The sequence below is a fragment of the Pisolithus orientalis genome (assembly GCF_024613125.1).
Source record: "Pisolithus orientalis strain OTSU chromosome Unknown F5J12scaffold_39, whole genome shotgun sequence".
Lineage (NCBI taxonomy): Eukaryota > Fungi > Basidiomycota > Agaricomycetes > Boletales > Pisolithaceae > Pisolithus > Pisolithus orientalis.
Window position 1 is genome coordinate 320,757 of NW_026260820.1, and position 11,840 is coordinate 332,596.

At 50.8% G+C, this 11,840-nt stretch overlaps 2 protein-coding genes across 2 annotated transcripts; one reads left to right on the forward strand and one right to left on the reverse strand.

Annotated features, from left to right (window-relative positions):
- Window positions 1-45: 45 nt before the first annotated feature.
- F5J12DRAFT_855215 (uncharacterized protein) lies at window positions 46-4,855 on the reverse strand. Its single transcript, XM_051746673.1, is given in 17 exon segments — window positions 46-407; window positions 427-546; window positions 616-749; window positions 797-882; window positions 931-1,027; window positions 1,078-1,092; window positions 1,124-1,240; window positions 1,269-2,323; window positions 2,346-2,718; window positions 2,771-2,987; window positions 3,044-3,245; window positions 3,303-3,657; window positions 3,707-4,015; window positions 4,078-4,184; window positions 4,231-4,314; window positions 4,364-4,528; window positions 4,588-4,855. 17 exon segments carry the CDS (start codon window positions 4,802-4,804, stop codon window positions 281-283), a joined length of 3,780 nt encoding a protein of 1,259 aa, XP_051596447.1. The 5' UTR covers window positions 4,805-4,855; the 3' UTR covers window positions 46-280.
- Window positions 4,856-4,947: 92 nt separating this feature from the next.
- Window positions 4,948-8,751, forward strand: F5J12DRAFT_855224 (SPX domain-containing protein). The gene is made up of 16 exons (XM_051746674.1): window positions 4,948-5,115; window positions 5,171-5,221; window positions 5,283-5,701; window positions 5,752-6,109; window positions 6,165-6,189; window positions 6,242-6,706; window positions 6,756-6,862; window positions 6,913-7,104; window positions 7,157-7,196; window positions 7,254-7,304; window positions 7,354-7,755; window positions 7,814-7,987; window positions 8,047-8,222; window positions 8,299-8,389; window positions 8,447-8,487; window positions 8,546-8,751. Exons 1-16 carry the CDS (start codon window positions 5,105-5,107, stop codon window positions 8,550-8,552), a joined length of 2,610 nt encoding a protein of 869 aa, XP_051596448.1. The 5' UTR covers window positions 4,948-5,104; the 3' UTR covers window positions 8,553-8,751.
- Window positions 8,752-11,840: the final 3,089 nt, after the last annotated feature.

The window sequence follows — 11,840 nt, forward strand, 5'->3', positions numbered from 1 at the left end:
GGAGAAATCGAATTAAGAAGGGATATGTAAATATAAGTTCTGGACTCATTGGCGGCCTAAGTTGTATGGTTTCACGAGAGTCATGCGGCGCAAATTTTCGAGAGGTCTTATTCCTGAAGTTCTGATTACAGAAAGAACATTCCCAGTCTTCCTCGCTGGTTGCCGCAGAGTTCCGAACTATGTACATCCTGTTCGCTAACCTCAAGACCAGGAGTACCATAGCCATGGCATTAACCATACGATAGTAGGAGGCCCAGCTTCCCGGATCCTGGGGGGGACCCTAACCGTTGACATCCATGGCTGCCACCCAACAGAAGTGGCCGCACCCTACTGCACAGGGATGACCAGCTAAGTGCCGTTCCCCTTTACCATTCCCCTGTACAGTACCATCTACATCGGTAGTCACTCTGAGCCGTCCCGCGTGACACTGTGGGAGAAGGTAATGAGTCCATCGGTCGTTCCATGTAATACCTTCGGTAACATTCTTGATGACCACCATGGGTGCATACAGAGCACTGGAAAAGGAGTGTGCGCACTGGCAGATGACTACAAGCAACCGTCAAAGTCAACCAAGTAAAACACAGATTGAATCCTAATAGCCATGAGGGTACATACCATATCGCACATCGTACCACGGGGACTCTGCATGAGGAACAGAATGCATATGCCCCACGCGATATGGGAACAACACGAGCTCCAAGAATTGGTTTGCGGCAACGCCCACAGGCAGTGTATATTATGGTTTCGAGCTGCATGAAACATGAGCAGAAGTTGACCTGCGGAGGGACGCACATACTCCTGTAGTTTTTCGGATGTCTTCTATCTGAAGGTGTTTTCGGATATACGCTGCAGCGTGGTGCAACTGATATCTCATCAATGTATCTGCAATTCAATCTGTAAAGAAGAAATACATCATCTCCTGAAACGCACCGATATAGGCCTCAATAAACTGAACTGTCCTCATCAAATCTATTCTTAATTCTCTGGCAGCAAAAATGGCCAGCATCGCACACATCTGGATGTCACCCTACACCAGCGGTTACTTACTTTATATTTGAGGCGAGGTTGAGCTCATACCTGATCAGCATACTCCTCGAGGGCATCTCTCACTTGCCTGCCATACGGTGCCGTGAAGGCTCGCTTCTTCCTCTATTACGGCTTTCTTCTCTCGGTCACCCATTTCATTCCACCGCTCTAGCACGAGGGAATCTACACCGGGTAGGCTTGTCCCCATGTCTGGCTCGCGTTCCCTTCAGCGAAGGAGCAACAACAGTTTGTATGCTGCTCTGGCTCGTCCGCCTCGTGAGTTCCTTCTCCTTCTTGTGGTTCTGCTCGAAGTGGGCCGACAATGGTGTATTCACAGCACTTCCAACTGGCGACAACACTGCTACAGGAGATACGGAGTGCACGGGTGCAACGAGGGATGCAACCGTCGAGCTCCGACTGCGACCAGATCGCACGCGTGAAGTCTTCCTCGGAAGTATCTTCACCATCGATCCAGTTCTTGCTCTCCGAGTGTGATGCTTCGTTCCGTCACATTCCTCGTCACTACAGCGGCGCGCACCTTCAGAGTCCGTGGAAAATGGCGAGGGGCTTCCGTCTTCGTCTGAATCAGTATGGGCCTTCGCTTCCGTACAGGGGTCGGGCCACGCTTGCTGAACCGCTAGGCGCGACAATGGACTTCGATGTATGGGACCCCCCCTATTTAAACTAAGGCTCCGAGTTGCTGCGCTTAGTGGGCGGACAGACTGGTTCTCGGCCGACGCTGCGTCCTCGCCAGCTCCAGCTAGGTCAAAGTTTTGATTTTTCTCTACAACAGTCGTTCCCGTCCCTACCGCCACCCCCTCTTCCCCCTCACGTCCTTCGTCTGACGAATCCGAATCGTCGAGTGCGCCTTCACCGACATGCCGCAAATTCCCACCACTCGTCACGCTTGGGCTTTCACTATGAGTACTCGGAACTGTTGATGAACGACTAAACACAGAAGGGCGACGTCCGTGCATCGGATGGGTATGTGTATGGACGTGCGCTGGGGCGTGAGCGAGTGGCGGTGCTGGTCCCAACACCGATGGACGGCGAGGGGTCATTGTGAGCATCGGGCTGGGTGCCATCTTCTGAGCTGGCAGGGAAGCAGGCGGAATCGAGGTCACCGTTGCTGACGAGGAGTGTGAAATCGCAGGTGTAGGTCCGAGGGGCACGGCGTGGTGCCGTGGAGATGAAGTCGTTGACGAAGCAGGGGTGTGGCTACGAGAGTTTGGAGGGGCTTTGGTAGGATGCGACGGGTCAAGAAGTGGCTGGTGCTTACTCACGGAGCTACGGACCGCTGTTGGAAGCGGGAGTAGAACCGGACGCGCCAGCGCCACTGGTAAATAGGGTACGTTGCTGCCCTTGCGTATGGCGCATAGGACTACGAGGCTGAGAAACTGACTGCAGAGGAGAGGCAAACTGTGCATGTACGTGGTTAAACGAAGCGCCAGGATCTGATGGCGTCGTATGTGCAGACAAAGGCACAGAAGTCGACCCAGACGCGTAGGATACTACCGTCGAGCTACCGACAGCGGGAGCGGAGATGGACCGCGGCAGCGGTATTGCGTGGACATCTCTGTGAGCTGGGCGATGGACGGAAGACACCAACGACCCCGGAACGACATCGCTCAGAAGGGACGTCAGAACGAGCCATACTTGTGCGGAGCTAAATTGACCTGCTTGCATCGCGATCTAGGGTACACCACGTTAATCACAAACCATAAAGGAGCCTGTTGCTGCTTACCTCTGCGTTCTGGGCACACACCTCTTTTCTTTGGCTCATCTTTTCTGGGACTCGGTATTTCTTGGCTAGTTTGATGAAGGTATCGTGTCCAGGTGTCATGGATGGGGATATCCGAATATATGTGCCAAGGCTTTGTCTGCCAGGCATACGACTCTCATCACCAAGACACTTTGCCTTCAACTTTCGCTCAGAAAGTAACGAACGTTTGTTCGGGTGGCTGTAAAAATCGTCAAAAACCAAACGACATATAAATCACTGGGATTCAAAACTTACACATCATCGTAGGGCACTTCCCATTGTGCTGCCTTGTCAGTAACAAACGTGAGAGCGCCGTCGCTGCCATGCCTGGCACTCCAGGACAACGCAACTCTTGTAATGGCATCTATAGGACGGTTCGAGGACCTGAGATCGATCTGCGCGAACGTCCCTGATGAGTGCTGGGCCCAAATTGCATGAGAGTCACGAAATACGGCATCTGTAGATTGATCATACGTCTTCATGTCACTAAGCTTGGACAATATCATAGGCGCACCTGTCACCCCACCTTCCGAGACGCTAGCATCGACAGTCCACTTGGCAACCCAACCTCGTCGAACGTCCCATATCTCGACAGAATCACCGGAGATCCCAGCTTTGCTAGCTTTGTCCTTAGTCTCGGTAGTTGAAATGGCGGCCGAAATGAACGGTGAACTCGCGTTTTGGAGCCTTGGACTCGCCATCAGCTCGGAACTACTACCACTGCCAAATTCTGCATTCGAGACGACGGCAAGTTCGCAAGGATAGTCGGGTCGCCAAATCACTCGGCGTACAGGGTAGGCGGGGTGTAAGGTATAAGCTGGTTTAGTCGATATATGTGAAGAAGTAGCGGACCCTGACAAGTCCCACACCTGTTTATGGATAAGAAATGGGGCGAAATATACTGGGAGAAACACCGACTTTGACAGTATGGTCGAGGCTGCCACTAACAATCCAGCTTTTACTCATCGAAGGGCTGGAATCGTCGCCCGTCCCGCCCGTTCCGGGGGTGGTACACCAGTCTAAGGAGAGAACTGCACCTGTATGTGCGACGGGAAGACGATCAAGCTGGCCACGCTGACCCATTTGGAGGTCCCAACGGTACATCGAACCGTTCTCGAGACCAACTACAGCCTGCAGCGGGTGTAAGGTGCACGGCGAAAAGACAAGTGAACGGACGGAGGTCGGATGATGAATCCTCATTAAAGAACGAGACATGTCACGCAGATCCTGCAAAGTAGTAAGTCTGTGAGATAGGCAATGCTCGTCAGCTAAATCCCAGACGAACATACCCAGACACGCATGTCCCCGTCGGCGGAACCGGTGACACAGTAGTACGGTACGATCGTAGAGCACGAAAGTTTATGGATAGAGCGAACGTGATTCTTGGTCTTCATCTCTGCGCAACAATGAAGAGATAACAAAAATACTGGGCAGACACGTACCGTACTTGGTACTGCCGGTTTTGTTTAAATCCCACATGATGAGTTCGCCGTTACGAGCGCTCGTCAGTATCTTGTTGTTATAACCTGCTGGATGTGAACTGCAAGAAGGACGGGGGGAACTGAGAGGACGTACTACCACAACACCACGCAACGTCTGTGCTGGCACTGTCGATCTTGAGACCGCTTCCCTCCCACAAATTCCGAGATGCTTCAATACGGTGGCCACCGCGCCCGACGGCTGACTTGTGGTCCGAAGTCTGGGACTCGTCCTCCGCAGACAGACGCAATATCCGAAGGGCTAGAGTGCGGCAGAATCAAGCAAGGGAGAAACACAAGTTCATAAGGCCAAATACCGACATTCCCGTCCAGCTACGATGCATCTCACTCCGTCCTCGCTCTTTGCGATGGTGCCACCTCCTTGGGATGTGGTACGAGGGAGGTGGACGTTTCGCACGGGTCCCTGATACCGACCATGGCTGCGCGAGTCTGAGAATAAGTCATTTGAGTACAATCGCAGTCGTTTCGGTGGTGGAATGTTGTAAGTCGAGGAACGTCTGTGAGCTGCAGTATGCATCAAGACTGGTGAGCATTAGAGTACCTGCGTGCAGTGGCAAGTGGCGGGGTTACTCGATTTGGCAAATGGACCCCTATCAATATGGAGTGATAAACAAACAAACCATAATAACAGATCGAGGAGAAGAGATTCCCTTTTCGAGCATCCGCGCTGCTCGTGGCCAGCGTCAGTGTGTCGTCGATTTCGTCTCGGAGGAAGGGGCCATCGCAGTTTGGTGGCAACAGGGTCGTCGAAGAAATCCCACTTCAACCCATCAGAAAAGCCCAAGGACCGTCACGTTCACGGTTGCAAGGGTTGGCAATGAAGTATAGGTACATGCCAACAACTACATGTCTGCCTATGCCCATCCTCTCACCACTGTCTCAGCTCTGCTCTCAAATTCAATGCCGTCGCAGAATGGTGGGACGAGTACATTGCGTACGTCGTGCTGTCCACGTGAACACGTACGAATCAGCGTTTTGACTCACTGACTCGATAGCTACGATGCACTAAAACAATATATATACCAACTCGAGAAACAACAACACAAACCGACTCGCCCCTCCACCGACTTAGAGGCGAACGAACACACTTCCCTCATGGATAACAATCTGACCACACCTGCTGTGGACACCTTGTTCGTATCATTGTTGGATAAGGAGCTCATGAAGGTCACCTTGTTCTACGAACATCAAGAGAAGGAACTATTCGATGAGCTTGCCGCACTGGAGGACCTCATCAACGAACAGGATGCAGCTGGTCTTACAGGGGGAGAACATTACATGGATTACGGCGAGGACGACGAAGACGAAGACGAAGACGACGAACATCCAGGTGAACATGTTCGCTTCGACCACGGCTCTATGCGACGTACTCGCAAGTCGAGTTCAGCTGGGTATAGCCGTCGAAGCACATCAGGTCAGATATTCCTCTCCCTCTTCCGGATTTATTCATAGTTTCCCGGATAGCCTCTAGGCGCATGCATAGGTGGAGCATTTCGTCTACCGAAAGCGCCACCAGAGACACAGAAAGTAATGCAATGCCCCTCAATCCCAATCAATCTTCCAGAGCACCCTCTGGAAGTCGTGAAGCCAACCCTTCCCAGTCCCCGATACGCAGAGTGCGTGCTTTGGCCTACAAGCTCCGTGGTATGAGGGATAGCGCAGCCTCCGTCGAAGACGAATCCGTCTGGACGTCGATGACAGACTACGCTCGGGATGTTCGCTTTTTGTTCAAGCGCCGCATTACGAATCTTTTCGTTTCGTTTTCTTCGTTAAAGTCTTACGTTGAACTTAACTACTCGGGATTCCGGAAGATACTGAAGAAGTAAGTTTGGACGGTTTTGACTGAACCCACGAGCACTTACTCGTTACGGGAACAGATATGACAAAGTGCTGGACAGTGATGTAAGCCTAGTTAACCTGGTAGATCCGGCAGAGGTCTCACTAGAAAACTTAGCTTCAAGGCCGGTACATGCACGAAGTCGTCGAGGATGCCATCCCTTTTACCCGAACGTCAAAGGACAAGCTCAATGGCGCGATCAACCAACTTATCGGACTCTATGCTAAATGTGTCACGAGTGGCGACTCTTCTGTGGCCCTTCAGGAATTAAAACTCCACTTGCGCGAAAATATCGCTTGGGAGCGAAACACTGTTTGGCGGCAGATGATTGGGCAAGAGCGGCGCGGGGCACTGGGTTCAAGTGCTGCTATCGCAGGGGCTACTGTCGTGGGTTACGAGGAGAAAGGGCTGGTCAACATCCGAACGCCACTAGGTAATATCAAGCTCACGACGAAACTACTTTACCTCTTCCTGGCTATCGCCGTCTTCGCCACTTTACTGAACATAAAAGTCGTCGACAATCCCGAAGCCAACAAATGTTTTGCAATACTTGTGTTCAGTACTGTCCTGTGGGCATCAGAGGTAGGCGTCTATTGCCTCACATGATATGTGGGTGGTTGACCAGTAGCAGGCTATACCCCTCTTCGTTACCTCGACCTTTGTGCCCTTCTTACTCGTAATATTCAGAGTAATTAAGGCCGATGATGGCACTGTAATGACGGCACCCGAAGCTACCAAGTAAGTTCTCCTTCTCCGTCGCACACCAACAAACAACATCCTCGGAATAGGTGGACATTCTCCGTCATGTTCTCTCCAACTATCATGCTCCTTGTCGGAGGATTTACGATCTCATCCGCTCTGAGCAAGACTAATATTGATCGGATCCTCATCACACGGCTTCTGAGTCTCGCCGGTTCAGATCCCAACACGGTTCTTTTGGCGTTCATGGGTGTGTCTTGCTTCGCAAGCATGTGGATCAGGTGGGTACAGGTCGTGTGCCTACTCTTTCATTGCCTCTGAAGATGGGAACAGCAATGTCGCTGCTCCGACTCTTTGTTTTACTTTGATTCGCGTACGTATTACTTCACCCTCCGCGTAGATGATGTCCCTTCTGATTAGTTTTCGATAGCCTATTCTGCGAACCCTACCTGTCCATTCGTCTTTCGCACCTTGCCTAATTGTGAGTGACACTACCCTTCAGGGTGCACAAGACACGAACAACTTCCTAGATGGCAATTGCGCTCGCGGCCAACATCGGTGGACAAAGTTCACCTATTTCCTCCCCTCAAAACCTGATTGCTCTCCAAGCCATGGACCCCAAACTAGATTGGGCGAGTTGGTTCACTGTCTCCTTGCCAGTCTCCATCGTGTCGATCCTTGTCATCTGGTTACTCCTAATCGTCAGCTACCGACCCTCCCGCTCTCCGGATGGCGAAGGTGACATTGAAATCAAAGCTATCCGCCCAAATAAAGAACCATTCACGCTAAAACAATATTGGGTCATTTTCGTTTGTCTGGCGACAATCGTGCTTTGGTGTGTCGAACATGAGATCGAGAGTTTGGTCGGCGATATGGGTATCATCGCCATCATACCTGTAGTCGCTTTCTTTGCTACGGGCGTGCTCAAGAAGGTTCGCGTGTCATGTGTTGCCTGTTGCTTTTGTGCATCCGAATTCAGATTTGCTATAGGATGACTTTGAGCAGTTTGCTTGGACGATCGTGTTCTTGGCAATGGGAGGGATCGCGCTTGGAAAGGGGGTTACCTCAAGCGGACTTCTCAGTACGGCCGACCAAGGCGTCTATAAAGCACTTGAGGGTAAACAATTGTACAGCATTGTACTCATTATCTCTGCCGTCGTATTGGTGCGTCATTCCTTGCTAGTTCGCACAAGTCGAGGAGTCTAATAGTACGTTTCTTAAAGGTCATTTCCACTTTCATAAGTCATACCATTGCCAGCGTTCTTCTCGTCCCGATTGCGAAAGAAGTAGGGAAGAATATCCCAGGAGGCGACCGGTCGAATCTGCTTATATTTATCACGGCTTTAGTCTGCTCGACTGGAATGGGCATGCCAGTGTCTGGTTTCCCCAATCAAACTGCGTATGTTGTCCATGATGTTCCACCTCGTTCATTTTTGGCTAACCCCGATACTTTTACTTTCTACGTGAATGGACAGAGCAACACAAGAAGATGACCTAGGTCGATTATACCTTTCAAACGTAGATTTCCTTAAGAACGGCGTCCCCGCTAGTATAATTGCGACACTCGTAAGTGTCACTATTAGATCGACTATATTTAGGATCGCTCAGATGATATCCGGCTAGGTCGTCGCTACCGTTGGCTTCGTCTTGATGATGGCCATAGGGTAAGTGTGGTTTCTCCACGAGACGAGAAGGTACATCTGAGAATTTTTTTCTTCATAGCCTCTGAGAGCGGGACATGTATGCAGGCATATCCGGGCGATTTGGGAACTCGTGCACCGACTGGGTTGTTGCGTTGTGGCGAGGACCCGTTTAAATGCAAGGTAGCATTGTTTGTGTCTGCTATGCCTGTTGGTAGGTTATCGATAGCCCAAAAAAAATAGCATCATTTGGCTTTGCTTGCCGCTGGTTGACCTGTGATATGCTGAAGGGGATATTATACGACCAGGTTACATGTGATCAGATGCATCTGGCTCATAAACTGTGGTCCATCCTTTTCATCAAATGAAAAGTGGATATCAGTTCAGCATTGATATATATCTAACGGGTCGAAGCACTCGAGGCAAAGACGGGATACAGATAGCATTCGGAGCGTGAGTAAGCACGCTGACTCGGGCAGGTACAGAAAGGGGCGGCGACCAGGGCAGCGCTGCGAAGGAAAAGTGAAACTGGTAGAAATACAGATTGGCAGCCGAAACGCGAGAACGACGAAACTGGAACTCTTCTGAAAGGCGAAACCTCACGACACTGAGAAGACTAAAAATACATGGACGAGGACCGACAAGCCTAGAAAGCTGATAACGATGGGAGGAAGAAATGTAATGCTCATCAGAACTGCACCAACACGTGTTCCAGTGTAGACCCAATCTCCCAACTGCCGGTACCAGGACCCCGGCTAATCCCTATAGAACCCAGATACCTATAGGCTATCCAAACGAAAAACTGACCCCGGATGGCGATTCACCCTGGTACCAGTCCAGACAAATTGGGCATAATCTGCGGTCACCGAGCTGAGGTAGTGGGATATGGACATAGATGAGGAAGAGTAGGGCCATCTAGACTACCGTCTGGATACGGATGGATTGGGGGAACATAGTTCAGTGTAGCCGACTATCGCTTGCATTGATCAGCTGAGCCCAATGCAGCATTTCAGCCTCTAGCCTTCCACTGGAACCCAGATACCGGACAAATCCCGGAAAATTTGTCCAGACACCCCGGCGCCGTCGGTACCACACTAATAACCAGGGTCCTCAATGCCCCAACAAGAGAGACTTCCCATATACGACCTAAGTAATGCGTTGCCATAGACCTGATATGCTAAATAGGCTTGGTCCCAACTTTCAACCCACCCATCCTCAACTTCGCATGTCAAAAGCGTAAGCTCCGGTTCTGTCGGTATGTCTTGGCAACGTCAAGCAACCTGAGAACTTAGCATTTAGTGCGCCGTCATCGCTGCTCTTCAGATAAGTATGTACCCCGGCTGGCGTTGCATAGATGCGATAAATACAAGGCCCAGTGGAATATTCAGGTGGGGTCGGTGCCCTATGGTTCGTTTAGCATTGCTGACTACCTCAGAGATGGAAGTATTTACCCTGCTGAGCACCGTGATTCACTCGAGTCTTTGGCTTACAAAACGTGAGTACGCAATGTCAACACGTAACCTTGAGGGTTCGTCGCCCTGAGGTGGCAAGTTGGTACTATGTAAGTCTTGTGTATTATGGCCTTCTTGCCACGCAAGCGATCCGAAACCTTCGGGTCCGATGAAAGGCACATTACAATAGCAAGCTGTCATCTTATTACGACCACTTCATCAGAGTCATGGAGCTGCGGCAACACACCCGAGGATCTAAGGGGTCAGTGACAGTACCCTGTTTTCTCGATCTAACTATGTCTGTATGTTATCGACCACTAATACATACTAACTCACAGGTGCTGGCCATCCCGACTAAGGATGTCGTTATTCATTATCTTCCACCGCTTGACCCTAATAGCTCCCGGCAAGTCCATGCGTAAAGGGTGAGTGACCGACAAGTTAGTGGCACAGGGATAACGCGCTGTAATTTTTACTAATCAGGCATACCGCACTGGAGGTGTCGGGGTTATATCGTCATCTAAAATGCTAACCGTGTCCCCTTTCTCTACCAAACGGGCCGCGAGGGAGCTTTACAGAACACAGGATGGATGGCAAGCTATCAAGCCACCACCGGCCATCATTTCTCTGCTGACGTGTTTCCCAAGGTTATTCCTTGTACCCGGGAGGAAGAAGTACCATTCTGGCTGGTTTATCAAGTTTCCCGGACTGTCGACACCACCACAAGGGTTAAGATGCGTGCGTGGGACTTACTGTTAATGAATAGGCAGTGCGTGCCTACATAACAATCTTTTTGGAATGTTAATACGCCTTCCAATTTCGTAACCTCGCGGTCACAATGCCCTTAGAGCTGGCTTGTGATTACGCCGCCTGCTCCCTCAGTTGCGTCATCATCACGCCGTATCTGCGAAGCTCTGTAAAACAACCTAACGATCTGTAGCAACCTTATCCTCACAATGGCCTTTAGTCGCACGACTCGGTACTTTTGCTTTTCTTCTTCCCTTCAGCTAACTACTTTTGAACACGCCCCTCAATACTCCCTCAACGCTCCAGCATTCCATCTGGAAATTCGTTCCATAATTCACGCCCATCCGTTAGTCCGGTGGGAATTCTCCGATTTGAACTGACTTGAAACGGGGAATGGCATGGGGCCGTGACTGCCGGTGTGATTTGGCCATCTGATGATCCTTCGTCGTTACTACTGGCCGGCTGATGAAGGTTTCATGTGGTAGTCCTCGGACTACGATGTTTCCCGATCTGATACTTCGGTATCACTGCTACCATTTGGTCGTACTGTTGATCAGTGCTGACATCTGCCAGCGCTGGAACAGCTTTCCTCGACTAAAATTACCGTCTCTGCCCGCACCTCTGAGCTCGCACGTATCCTCGCACTGATGATGGTCCGCCAGTGATTAGCTCCTTCATCTGATACTTGCATGGAGAAGAGCATTTTCTCGCTTATGGGTTGGCGCACCAGTAAAGGACCCATCACATTGACCGACAAGCCCATTTAACATGAAAAGGCGACGCAGAAGAACAATGTGGACTCGCCAGAGAAAACGGTCACAGTACATGTGACACAGTCGCCGCCGTATGGCATGTGATAAGGTTCCCTACCACGACGAATCCACGATATCCCTGTGCGGCACACCCGCCTGCCGTTTGATGCACGAACGTTCATGCGCTCTACTGGGCGTGCACTTTGCCACATGCACCAGTCGCAAGATGGCATCCCAACCCCTAAATCAGAAACCTTTTTGTCTAACAGCTGTACCCATGAAGACTAGTGCTGTGTGTGGGAGAGATCACACTTCATACTAGGCGGACGCGTGCCAGGGGCGAATCCGCACTGCCATTCAGTTGTTACCTTGTCGCCGCACTGAACCTCCGAAAAAACGCTAGCATGTCGCACCATTGATGACAGTA

What these genes read in the sequence shown, in the direction of transcription:
- F5J12DRAFT_855215 (XM_051746673.1), bottom strand. Translation starts at nt 4,804, where the DNA reads ATGCATACTGCAGCTCACAGACGTTCCTCGACTTACAACATTCCACCA. An exon ending in CATCGTAGCTGGACGGGAAT is followed by an intron (nt 4,529 to 4,587) that starts GTCGGTATTTGG and finishes GCCGCACTCTAG; the next exon opens with CCCTTCGGATATTGCGTCTG. An exon ending in AACCGGCAGTACCAAGTACG is followed by an intron (nt 4,185 to 4,230) that starts GTACGTGTCTGC and finishes ATTGTTGCGCAG; the next exon opens with AGATGAAGACCAAGAATCAC.
- F5J12DRAFT_855224 (XM_051746674.1), top strand. An exon ending in CTGTCCTGTGGGCATCAGAG is followed by an intron (nt 6,707 to 6,755) that starts GTAGGCGTCTAT and finishes GACCAGTAGCAG; the next exon opens with GCTATACCCCTCTTCGTTAC. An exon ending in ACGGCACCCGAAGCTACCAA is followed by an intron (nt 6,863 to 6,912) that starts GTAAGTTCTCCT and finishes TCCTCGGAATAG; the next exon opens with GTGGACATTCTCCGTCATGT.